This window comes from Rattus rattus, chromosome X (genome assembly GCF_011064425.1).
Source record: "Rattus rattus isolate New Zealand chromosome X, Rrattus_CSIRO_v1, whole genome shotgun sequence".
In the NCBI taxonomy this organism is placed as follows: Eukaryota; Metazoa; Chordata; class Mammalia; order Rodentia; family Muridae; genus Rattus; species Rattus rattus.
The window spans coordinates 98,164,455-98,178,086 of NC_046172.1; the positions used below are offsets into that span (position 1 = coordinate 98,164,455).

Sequence of the window (13,632 nt, forward strand, 5' to 3'; positions counted from 1 at the left end):
GAGTAGGGCAATAGAGGTCATCCTGCCGCCAGTCCGGAAGTGTTTTTCAAATGATATGGAACCTCTTCTCTAAAGATTAAGAATTTAAACTAATCCATTATATTTTATTTCTCCTTCTGAGGGAGGTCAGGGCAGGTAGGGGTGGGAACAGGAAGGATCAGGAAGAGGAGAGAGTAACAAAGAGAGAGAGAGAGAACAGGGAGAAATAACTGTTATTATTAGGGGGCCATTTGAATGGGCAGTGTGAAAATCTAGTGCAATGGAAACTTCCTGGAACATTTGAGGGTGATTCAAGCATGGACCCCTAGAAATGGACATGGAGACTGAACTGGCCATTTTCTCTAACCAGGTAACGCTTCTAGTGTTGTGACTAGGATACTAACTCAGCTACAAAACCTTTTTAGCTACAACCTGTCCTGCCTGCAAAATATGTGGTAGCAATGGTAGCTCAGAGTTTGTGGGACTGGCTAACAAATGACTGGTCTAACTTGAGGACGATGCTATGATAGGGATTTCATGCTTAGCACTACCTGGATGGCCAGGAACCAGAAGTTGATGGCCAAAAGATCTAGAGTAGAACCAAAATGACTAGCAAAAAAAAGAACACAGACACACACACACACACACACACACACACACACACACAGAGAGAGAGAGAGAGAGAGAGAGAGAGAGAGAGAACAAAATTTAAAAAGTAAATGAAATGATTCCTAATGATGTTCTATTATATTCATAGGTCAGTGCTTCGTTCAATCTCATCAAAAAGGCTTCCTCTATCAGGTGATGGGAGCAGATACAGAAAGCCACAATGAAACATTAGGTGGAGCTTGGAGAAACCTACAGAAGAAAGGAGGAAGGATTGTAGGAACCAGAGGGGTCAAAGACAGTAGGAGAAAAATGTTCCACAAAATCAACTAAGCAGGGCTTGGAAGGGCTCACTTAGACAGAAATAACGATCAGGAAGCCCAGGGGTGTGACCTAGGCCTTCTGCACATTATGTTATTGTTGTTTTGCTTGGCATTCTGTGAAAACTACTGTCTCTGATTCCTATGCCTCCCTTGGAACCATTTTCATCTTCCTGGGTTGCCTTGTCCAGTCTTGATGTGAAGGCTTTGAGTTTGTCTAATTGCACCTTGTTACGGCATGTTCTGATGACATTCCTGTCTGGCCTGCTCTTTTCTGAAGGAAAACAGGTTCTGTGGATCTGAGGAAGAAGCAAGGCAGGGGTGGTGGAATGTGAGGAGTAGAGGGAGGGAAAGCTGTGCTCAGGATGTGTTATGTGAAAGAATAAACAAAATTTAAATTAATAGACTGGAGCTTTGAGCTCTTTACCAACCACAAATACTGTTAGGAATTTCCCTGATACAGAGTAGTCTCCATTAACTAATTTCTATCAGAATGAAAAGAAATTGGCCTTTATTTTGGAGGCTCTGAAAGTCAACCAATATTTCAGATAAATGAACTGTTTATTATCTAAGTATCTGGACTCACGTAAGCCAAATACCTTGGATATAGGCTCATTGTGGCCTTTACCAGACACCTTACTCAGACTTCTGTAATCCAATTTGGATCATAATTTGGATATTTGAGGGTTTGGGTTTTCAGTTTCTACACCCCACCTTCAACCTCACATTTTCTGATTATATTTATTTGCCTGTAAATTGGCAACAGGAAGCCATCATCTTACTGTAAATAAAAAAAGCACCCATTAGAGGTTTGTTTTCATTAAGTTACAGAAATATAGAACTGGAAACTTTTTCACAAGAAGACTTTTCTCTCTCTTTGTGAATAAATATGACTAACTTTAAAATTATACTTGCATATTCTTTAATGAAGCAAATATATGTAATTGTCATGTTAGCAATTTTCAATCAGAACATATGCTTTATGGAGGATGTGGCCCAGTTGCAATGCGTCATGGGTCCAAACCACTAGCCCTCTTTGGCATCACATACATTTTCTTCCCAGTCTCCGCCCTTCCCAAAGACCCTTGAAGTTCATACCCACTCAAGGCTCACCACCAGACCTGGGTACTGCCTGATAAGCTCTTTACAGAGAAGTTCTTTATACTTTCTATCACTCTTATAGGATACTGAGAGAGTAGTTAATGGTCTAAATGCGATTGGTTCTTTATTCAAATTTGTAGTCTATTTTCCCTTACATATTTTTAAACCTGATTATTTCATCCAGGTAGCTACATTATTTAATATTTGTGTGTATTTAAAAAATCTTCTTACTAATTTCAGACACATGTTTTTTTTTATGATCATTGACATATCTATCCTGTCTTGTTTTGTCGTCCCAAAACCCACAACATTGACAAATGTTAAGAAAGGCAAGGTAACAAGAAAGCTTAGCAGTGTATGATCCCATGACCCAGGGTGGAAAGAGAGAACTGATTCTTGAAAGTTATGCTTGGACCTCCACATAAGATTCTTAACATATGTGAGTGCTTCTACACACATACTAATTCTTTTAAATGAAAAGCTACCTATAAAGAAACATAGGGATCTTATCATGATGTATGAGTTCTGACATTTTCTATTTTTTTCTTTTCATCTTTTTTATTATTGGACATTTTTTATTTACATTTCAAATGTTATCCCCTTTCCTGGTTTCCCATCTAGAAATCCGCCTGTCCCCCCGCTACATTATGAGGGTGCTCCCCACCCACCCACCCCTCCCCCCACCTCCTAGGCTGACATTCCCCACACTGGGGGTACTGCCTTCACCAGACCAAGAGCCTTCTTCCCATTGATGCTCGGTGGCCATCCTCTGCTACATATGTGATTGCAGCCATGGGTCCATCCCCTATACTCTTGGGATAGTGGGTTTAGTCCCTGGGAACCTAGAGGGTCTGGATGGTTGATATTTTGTTGTTGTTCTTCTTATTGTTGCTGAAAACCCTTCAGTTCCTTCAGTCTTTTCTCTAACTCCTCCATTGGAGAACCCATTCTCAGTTCAATAGTTTGCTGCGAGCATCTGCCTCTGAATTTGTCATGTTCTGACAGAGTCTCTCAGGAGACAGCTATATCAGCCTCCTGTCAGTATGAGTTCTGAAAATTTCAAGTATAGCTCCTGCTCATGTCATAGTTTTCACCCTTATAGAAACTTTTTCTTTTATAAAATGTGATACCCACACAACTGGGAATATATTCAAAGCTTCCTTTATACTTATTCATGGTGAGTACTTTAACCCAGAATTTAGTTTAAAAGAACCATCCATAAAACCATTAAATCTCTTTTTTCATGGTTTGGCAGTATCTCCGTAGGTTAGTTCAAGTTGGAAGAACATAGTATCTTATTAATACAACATTGAATAAAATCTGACCCATCTCTTGATGGATCTACATATAGATCTCTCACCATAAAGTTATTAGGAAACAAAACAATTACTAGGATATAGTAAATTTACTATTGCTAAGGGTTTGTGCCCCATAAAGTGTACCTAAATGCAATAATGAAGGTGACCATGATATCACACATGTGTAATGCCAGTACTTGAAAGACTGATTCAGAACTATCACACACTAAGCCAACTTGAGATACATATCCAGCACTTTACTCAAAAACCCAACAATATTAGGACAAACACTGATTTGCAAGAAGATGTATTTGAAAGTTGAAGAGACACTGAGTTTAATATGACTCCTGCTGGCTGACTCTATGTGAGGAAAAGAGTAGTTTAGCAGAGCGTCTCTTCATAAGCATACATTTCTTTGTTCAAATCCACATGGAGGCTCTGAAATCCAAAAAGAACTCTGTCACTAGCAAGTAATGATACAATTTCACTAGTATTAACAATTCAGAAATTCAATGAGCAGAGAAGTGAAACATTCCATGGACAGGCCTTATTCTATCTTTACAAAACACAGTATTACGATGTTTTGCTCCAAACAGGCTCCTCAGAGCCTACGTCATGGCTAGTTTTAAGTGTCAACTTGATACAATTCCAAGTCATCTGGGAAGGGGAATCTCAAAGAGGGATTTTCCAGGTCACGTTGACCTGGGACCTATGTGAGGGATAATCTTAATGACATGAACGGGTATTGGAAGACCCAACCCACTGTGAGTAGCACCACTCCCTTGACTTGTACCCTGGACTAGGTAACAATGGAGAAGCGAAGTTGAATGGTAAAGCATGCATACATTTATTTCCCTTTCATTTTCACTATAAATGTATGTGTCCAGCTTTTTTTGGTTTCTGCTCCCCATGTCACTTTCCCCCCTCCCAATCTGTTTTTCTCCAGGAGGTTCATGCGTGGTGTAGTTTTCTAATTTAAAGATTTGCAGCATTTCATGTTCTAAAGTATTTTTCTCCTATTTTGACAGAATTAAATGCCACTCCCCAAAGCATGGGTTTTCGGGATCAAATTTGAATGACTATTTTCTGAGGATATTACAATAATGCATATGGTATCAATTGTACCTCACAGTGAGCAGTCAAAAGTATGAAATGCAGGCCTATGCATTCTGAATGTATTAATTTGTGTATCTACTGTTTGACATAATCTTAAACAACTTACCAGTGTGGGTTCAGGGTCTTCTTTTTCCACAATAAGACAAAGAAGTAATAAAAGGAATATAAAGAAAAGACAAACTGGTACTATAAAAATAATCTTTGAGTCTGGCCCTGTGTAACCTAGGATTAAATAACACAACAAAATGAGAAATGTTAAAGGTTTATAAAGGTTTGTGAAACATTTAATACATAGGCAAACTGTCAATAGTACAGAAATGGAATTAAACTGACATACTTGTCAATCCACAGATGCCACAGTTGGGTCTGAGTTTAGCATACAGAAAACCTATTTTGACATACTGTGTGATATCTATCCCATTTCAATTAGAAAAATAACTCCCAATATGATATAATTGTGCTTACAATTTCATGTTGTGATACTTCTCATTAAAAACCTGTAACACATGAGTCAAGTGATTAAACAAATAAGTCCTATGTATCCCTTAAATCTCAAGAACAAGATCTGGTCTTAAGACATATGTATTGTTACAAAGATACACCCAACGCTAATGAAGCTCACTTCACAAGGTCACCAACTAAAATTTGTCTCATGCTTTAGAGGCTGAACTAAAAGACAAGACATGACATTGCTCTTTGGCATTTTAGGTATAACTTCTCTTTTCTCCTTTTTTGTAGTTTTTTCCCTATTTTATTAGTGGTAGTGATTGAACACCAGGCCTTGAGCACGCTAGGCAAGCATTCTAGCTTCAGAAGATCACGAGACCAAGGCATGAAGTGTTAGTTTTAGTTCTGCATAGAAAGAACAAAGGAGATACTTAAACTATACTTCTAAACTAAACTTTTCCAAGTCTAGCATGTTGGACTTGTCTTGGAATAACACACAGCCTGTTAAATTTTAGAGCCAGACCTATACATCGACCTCCATTTTAATATGTCTTTATCTTATTTCCTTAGGGGCTTAGTTTCTTCTAGAAAATTTTGAGCCAAATTCAAATGCTTAACATAGTAAAGATTTACGGGGGCAATTGCCGAAGAAGTAAGAGATAGTGTAAGTCTCCTGACATGCTGAATTTACAATAACAAGGCAGATGGTTTCTTTCCTGAGGCTCTATTTATGTTCTCTAGTCTAGACGATTCCTAAGAAGTTATTTTGTGGAAAAACATTATTGTTCTACTTATTTCTCCCGTGAAGTCCAGTTTGTGTTGCCCAGTTGTTCATGAAAATGGGTCCTGACCTGGAACATGGTCAAATGATCAGGGGTCATGTTATTAAAGAAAACATACTCCCTTACTGCCAGCGTGTATTAAATGCCAACTCAAAGGTGGAGGAGTAGAAAGGTGATGGTGCAAGGGTGGATATGGGATGAGTAGAGGGGGGTTAATATGATCAAAATATATCAAATAAAATTGTCACAGAAAAGACAAAATAGTATTAGAAATAAAATCATCTTTTAAACGAGCACTTGAGTGTGGTGGGTGAAGTGAACTCAGATTTTCACTCTCAAGAACTGTAGAAAAATGAATGTGTTGTTTAAACTTGTGTGTGTGTGTGTGTGTGTGTGTGTAATTGTCTTATTTTTCTATAACTTGAGGTGCCCAAAAAGAAATGAGCACCTAAAACTATGAGCAATCCAAAATGTCTTTGCTTGTAACGTGTAAGTCTAAATTAAGACTCTACCAGGAGATGCCTGTCAGGGAAAAAGAGGTCTAGGTCCCCTGCATGACTGGTTCGAGATTATATGTAATGCAAAGAGATGAGATGTATGTTTTGATAATCTGGTAAAGAAAATCACCATATCCACTTGGTATAATTTTTAGACAAATGACAAAAATATAACTCAACACACAGAGAGAAAATGAGAGAGAGAGAGAGAGAGAGAGAGAGAGAGAGAGAGAGAGAGAGAGAGAGAGAGAGAGAGAGAGAGAGAGAAAGCCAGATTTCCAAAAGTGGCTTCAAAAGGAAAAAATGGGATGGATCCCTAGGTGGGGCGGTCTCTCAATGAACTATCCTTCCGTCTCTGTTCCATTTTTTGTCCCTGTCATTCCTTTGGACAGGAACACTTCTGGGTTTAAAATTCTGAGGTAGGTGGAAGGCCCCATCCATTAACTGAGGGCTCTGCCACTCTGCTGGACGTGATCTCTACAGGTTGTACCTCCCCTAGGGGGATAGTACAGGTCTGAGGAAGAAATGGGTGAACTGGTGGAGAAGCACCCTCATAGAGGCAAGCGGGAGGGGGTATGGGGATGCTGGAGTGGTGGAGATGTCATTTGAAATGTAAATGAGTAAAATTATTAATAAAAAAGAAAAATAGAAAAGCTGAAAAAACAGGATAAATAAATAATTCAAAACATAAGAAAGTAAAAAATGTAGAAGCAAAAAGGTATTCTTTCTATTTATGCATACATCTCTTGCTTGGACTCCGGCTTACCAGTACTACTTTCCTGCATAATCTCTACAGGTGGTATAATATATTTTGCTTGGTTATTATTGAATTTTCCCAACTTGGGAATAATGTAGACTTGACAAGAGTAATAAGTGCTGCTGAATATCTAATCTCTGAAATCTGACACATAGTAGATACTTTAAAAGGATTTAGTTATCAAAATTGAACAATGATTTTCCTGTATTTATACGGAGATAGAGACAGCCACTCCAGTATCGCAGAAACATGTGAAAGTCCACTATGTTTTATCTTTACATGCATATATAAATAACTACATAAGGACTGTTGAAGGGATTTTCCTTCAATTTTGAATAATTATTAGTAATTTACAATAATATAAATTTATTCTGAAATAAATCACACTATGTGTCACCTTCTAGACTTTAGATCCCTGTGAAATTTGAAAACATTTTTACCATAAATCGCTTACCATTAGTACAGAAAATAATGGTTTTTAACTAAATATAAACTCTGTCCTTGTTAGTTTTCATCTATCAGCTTGACATGCTATAGAATCATCTGGAAAGATCATCTAGATGAGAGACTGTATAGAGAAGGTTAGCCTGTGAGGCACTCTCTTATTTGGGTTAACTGAGATGGGAATACCCGCCCTGAATACAGCAGCATTATTTCCGGAAATAGGCCCTGGACTAAATGAAAAAGAGAGAGGAGAGAGGGGCCTGCGCAGTGATAATGTGAATGCACCCATTGCTTTCTGCTCGTAGCGTGGATGTGAGGAGCAGTTTGGAATTTCTGCCAACTAAACTTCTTCTTTACTGTGATTGACTCTAATCTGGGATTCTAAGCCAAATAAGTTCTCTTTCCCCAAGTTGCTTTTGTAGAGAATATTTTGTCATAGCAACAGACATGAAACCAGGACAACATGTCAATTTGAACAATGACCAGTAAGTATTGTTAGACAATTGGAGCAAGCTACATCCTTTTTGTTAAAATTTCTAGTGAAAATTGAAAATGCAAAAAAGTATTGATTAAAATGGACTCTGGACTTTGCCCTAAGAACTATGAAATGCTTATAAAAGACAAACAAAAGCTATTCCCATTAAAACAGAACAAGATACCTAGTTCCAAAGGAGGGTTAGATTTTCAGTAAGCCTATCTGCTATTGAAGTAGTTGCTTTTTCTCCATTTACAGATAACGTATGAGATTATTTGGTCTCCAATTTACAACTGCACCGAGAGGAAATACATTTTGTTCCCCAATGGCCCCAGTTACTTAGTTCTCATCCTTTTCATGCATACCTTCCCAGCATTCCTCTTCACTCCATTCGCTCCAAATCCCATCATCTGCACAATATATATTGATTTTACATCTTACAAAAAAGCACAGGTCTTCACTTTCATTTGCTCTCCTCTTCAGCTTCATATCGTTTTTATCTGTGGCAGACTGAAAGCCAAGGAAAACTGTGGTGTGTTTATTTGAACTCAGTACAACTGCAGAGATTTCGAAAATCTCTCCGCTTCCAAATGTTTTTTGGACATAAAACAGCAGCATTGAGTTACTAGAAAGGTCCAACCCTTGCAATGTTCCCCACTCTACACTAATTTTTAAAGGCATTCTTCTTCCACTACTTATCTGTATTTAATTTTATCTTTTATCCTGTTATAATAATAGGTTACTTGTAATAAGAAACACCATGTGTAATAAGTCATAACTACATAGTTTAGTGTTCATCTCCAGATGAGTGTCAGATGTTTGGAGAGTTATAAATGGGAAAAGGCTTAATGAATTAGTGAATGCTAATTTTATGGAAACCAAAATATTCATCTTCCAAATGCATCCCCTCCTCTTTTTGGTTTGACTAACATTGGAAGTCTCATGCAATAATGCTCAGGAAATGACACAAAGCTATCACTTCATATATAGGACTACCACAAAATACTCAGATGTTCTCACAGGGACCACAAAAAGAAAAAAAACTAAATAAATTACTTCCAGTTTATACTTCAAATTGCTGCAGAGTTCTTCTTGTACACGCTGATTGCTTTTTATTTATTTAACTTATCTACAGACTCCTGAAAATATATACTATAGACTTAAGTGGACTGCGAATCAAATTTTGAATCTACTTCAAACTATTTGACTGCCAAGTCAAATAACCAGTCTGGGACATGTTTCTCACCTGTATATAAATTGAGTCACTGAAAACTAATAGTTCACATTCCTCTCTCTACCAATTTCTAAATAGGAAATAAACAAATCAAAGCAGGATATACCAAGGTGGACTTAAAGTAATCAATGTATCATTGACACTTGGAGTCTCACAGTGATCTCCTTCGTTACAATCCTTTCTTTTCTAGGAAATCTCTTGTATACCTGAGGACTCTTAATTTGACCTAATGGTTGTACGTAAAGAAGTGCTTTGTGTGGGGGGTGGGGGGTGCGTGCACACATGTGTTTTTTTGGCAATCTGTTTCAATCTCTTGGATAAATTTCATTTATTAAAACAAATTGAAAACAAGTGACTAGATCGTCTCCAGTATATTTGCAACTTTGGTTTAATATACATATATTTCCTTTGTTGACTGGATTTGGCCTTCTGGAAAGTTTGGAATTTCTGAAATATTTATCATGGTATAACTGTCTTTTGAACAGCAACACATTTTGATTATCCAGTATCGTATTACATTTTTAAAAATTATATTTATGATTTTGGCAAATAAATACAATATCCATACCTCCCAGGAAATATCATCTTCTCGGACCACAATTTCATAAGTGTAGCACCTTGGTGGAATGGGGCCTCCAGGCGTGCTCCATTTCATTCTAATGTCAATAGAGTTCTCCACACTAATATGAAGGAATTCTGGTGGCGATGGTTTAACTGAAAAGCAAAAGGAAACTATTTCAACATGAAAGTTGCTAAGTTAGCAACATCCCTTATGAAAAGCTTGGGACACTCCATAAGCAAAACTTTTGGGGACAAACTACATGGGTCAAGATTATTCTCATGATGTGTCTGAAAACCAAAGTGGCCTGCCATCAAGATGGACTTTTTGAGAAATTTGGTTATTTGAGAAACTCTCTCTCTCTCTCTCTCTCTCTCTCTCTCTCTCTCTCTCTCTCTCTCTCTCTCTCTCTCTCTCTCTCTCTCTCTCTCTGTGTGTGTGTGTGTGTGTGTGTGTGTGTGTGTGTGTGTGTATCCAGGGTTTCTCTGTGTAGCTTGGCTGTCCTAGAACCTGCTTTGTAGACCAGGCTGGCCTTGAATTCAAGAGGTCCACCTGCCTCTGCCTTACAAGCATTGGAATTAATGGAATGTGCCACCACCACCTGGCATGGAAAACTAATATTATCATTTTTATAAAGCCCACACTGGTATTTAAGGCCAAGGGGAAAAAACTAAGAAGACCCAAATCATTGCAATTATTTTCCCATTTTTGCAACTTTAGAAACAGCCAAACCACTTTTACTACAATTACTATTTTGACTACTTTCTAAGTAACACATATATTGTGGTCAGTATACACCTAGCATTACACCAGTTCTGCTTGATTCTAGAACCTTTCACACTTATAAGTGTTAGAATTAAAAATAAAATTCAGAAGAAATAAAACTGTTTTGGTTCTCAGTCATTTATCATTCAAAGCCATGATTAATAGAGACTATAGATTGCCTCGTGCCTCTGGTTTTGCACTGCCATCACTTTAATAAATCTCACTCTCTCCTCTTGCCTCTCCTGCTCACTGAGAAACAGCCTAAAGGAGAATCATCAAGTTTTAAGTTGACATCATTTGCTCAGATCACCTATATTTTGAAGTTGAAAAACCATGTAGCTGGATCTGATAGGCTCCAGCTTTGAGGATCCATTGACACGAATAAAGAAATCTTTATAATCTGATGAGTCCAAGTTGGAAAGTTTGCATCCAACGTTTTTCTCATTATCCTGGAGGTAATCAGCACACTGTAAGGCATGATCCAAGCCCTCATACCTATAACACAAGAAACAGTTTGGGAATTGTTTAGTAGTATCTTTTTGTATCTTGGTGCTCAGTTTTAAATCATCTTATTATATTATATGAAATACACATATAAGCACAGTATATTCATTCAGTAGATTATGCATACACAAACACACACACATATATATACATATATAAACATATGTAACAATAATTATTTTTAAAAGATGTCATGATTTTGAGAGAAATTGAGATGTTGCAAGACCAGTTGGAGGGAGGAGAGGGAGAGGTACAAATGATGTAAGTAGGCTACCATGTACAATGTTCTCAAATAAATAGAAAAAGTCAAGTCCTAAAATGGACAACACGAAAAAGAATTTTTCAACAGCATACCATGCTTTAGCGCACCTACTATGTGTTGCGTGATATAGATTCAAGAGCAGGAAAAACAGAAAGAGTTGATTTCATGGAGATTCAGTTCAGTGTTAATCTTCATGAAATCTCAAAGCAATTTAACCATTATTCACCTATTTAGTTTTCGTTGACTCATCAAAGTTTGTGAATTAAAGCTTTAGAATACTTAGCCTTGTTAATATTTGACTAAGATAATTATCTGAGTAGAAATAAGATATAAGAGCAGATATTTAATGTTCCTAGGTTTTAATTTTAGTTTACTAAAATAAAAAGAAATCCTCTCACGTTTCAACACTGTAATATAAGCCTGAAAACTCATGACTAGAGGAAGAAGTGAAATGAACAAAGCAAAGTGCAGTGTGGAGTTTTGATAAACGAAGTGTAGTTTTCCCTTTGTCTTAAGCAAGAGGTTTTACCATGGCATTTTAAAGTTAACTTTGAATTAGTAATATTTCTATTAGTAGTATGATGGGAATAAAAAGCCTTGTTAGCAACTGAATTTTAAATCAGTAATTCCTGACTTGTTTTCCTAAAAAAAAAAAATTAGCTTGCAATGAAAATATGATTTTGGTTTTAAAAGCAGTCAAAAATCCCTTCTGAAATGAGACCAGCATAGCAGCTGATAAGGAGCTAGTAAACATATCTAGACTCTATTGAATGCATTTTATTCTGAGTACCCTATTTTAGGGACGTGTTTATAAATTTTAATCTTCTGGGTAAGTTATCTGCTTACAGTGAGGGAGACTTCAGATCCAAGATTGTCTGTGTTTATTCATGAGTCTTTGACATTGGATTTCACTATACATTATCCTGGAACATACTGTATAGCATAGTGGTCTGCTGTCAATCCCATGACTGTTTTTGCATTAGCCTCCCAAATTCTGGGATGACCGGTACACATCAATATGCCCAACTGGTGCTTAGGTTTACAAAAGTTGACTGTGTGACTTTGTGTCCGGGAAAACTGACATACTCTCTGTAAAAATGTTAATCTTTATTCCTCCCCATTTCACTGAGGGAGGGAGGATAAGTTAGGTTAAACATGAACTGTGATGTGAAGAGTGTCTTCCTTGACTCTTTGACTTGTTGTTTTAAAACTAGACTAGTGTGTTTCATTTATTAAATGTTTAATATTTATTGATTTAATAACCAAAAATTTAGAAATGTGTCTGTCCAATTTAAGATATGGAACGTGAAAGATTCCCCCAAGAAATTGTTTGCTCAAGGCTACCCAGCTATATGATGCCAGAGCAGGGTTTCGAGCCCAGTTCTCAAAGGCACTACTCCTTTATGCCCAGTCATTTAGATATTGTGTTTTTCTTTTAAAAGATGCAACCAGAGTGTGGACTTAGAGCTCACAATACTACAAGCGTGGCTTCTCCTGTTTTGTCTTTCTTTGGTAAATGTACAATCTCTGTTTTTTTCCATTTATCAGTGTTACCATCCTTGGTTTCATTCGTTTAGTTAATATTTAGCATTAATCTATTGTGAGTGTGGCCTTCTGTGATTACTTAAGAGAAATGGAAGAATTGGTTCACATCCAGCCATCTTTAAAAGAAAAACTGGAGGAGACAAAGTATACATGTATGCGATAAATTGCAGTATCACCTGAACAATAAATAGCAAAGATGAACGAAAGCTGGCGTGATCAGCAGTCAATGAATTTAGATATCAAATGGGCCTAAAGGATGAAAAAAACGGTTACAGAGTGAGGCAGAAGCCCTTCCAGACTGTAATGCACAAAAGTCAAGCCGTGGATAAGGAAAAGATGTAAGGATTGATCGATACAGAGTAGCATACTGATCCTGGCCATAGCAAACTATACTTTTGGAAAGGTAGTGACACAGTGAAGTAAGAACTTGAAAGGCAACCTAGATTTCATCCTGGGCATAATATGCAGCCACTGGAGGTATATGATCATGAGATGGTGTATAAAAATGACAAGGAAGACAAAGGTGGCTCCAGGGTGCAGAAATGAGCAGGAAGAAAAAAAATGCTACAATCTGAGCAGTCGCCATTTGGGAGGTCATGGCAGTTGTCCAAGTGAGGAACGAGGGGAGTCTAAAGGAAGGTTCTTACAGTAGAGACGGGAAATGAAAAACAGATGTGCAACTTAGCAAAAGAATGTCAGAACGTGGGTGATTGTATTACCATAAAGCAATTAAGGAGCTGGCTGCTGGTGGGGATGGGGATGTGGGGGTAGCCTATGTTTCCAGTGGTCAGTCCCCCTCCCCATGTGCCACATGCATGCCCACACAAGCACTAGTTAAACTCAGCTGACCACAACATGAGAATTAAAACAAACCAAAAAGACAAAATGGTTGGAGAGAACTTGTTGAGAGGGATGGAAGAAAGCAGGGGAGGAGAGAGGTG

At 37.5% G+C, this 13,632-nt stretch overlaps 1 protein-coding gene across 2 annotated transcripts in view; it reads right to left on the reverse strand.

The window, feature by feature from the left end:
* Positions 1 to 3,544: 3,544 nt before the first annotated feature.
* Positions 3,545 to 13,632, reverse strand: part of Il13ra2 (interleukin 13 receptor subunit alpha 2) — a 61,293-nt gene continuing 51,205 nt past the window's right edge. Inside the window, exons 10-14 of one of the 2 annotated variants that reach the window (XM_032890265.1) lie at positions 10,691 to 10,875; positions 9,625 to 9,770; positions 8,188 to 8,332; positions 4,527 to 4,642; positions 3,545 to 3,742 (exon numbers count right to left, since the gene is read on the reverse strand). In XM_032890265.1, the coding sequence (XP_032746156.1) occupies positions 3,686 to 3,742; positions 4,527 to 4,642; positions 8,188 to 8,332; positions 9,625 to 9,770; positions 10,691 to 10,875 (649 nt within the window). In that variant the 3' untranslated portion in view covers positions 3,545 to 3,685. The remainder of the gene's footprint in view (positions 3,743 to 4,526; positions 4,643 to 8,187; positions 8,333 to 9,624; positions 9,771 to 10,690; positions 10,876 to 13,632) is intronic. The other variant, XM_032890266.1, reaches the window with a different exon arrangement.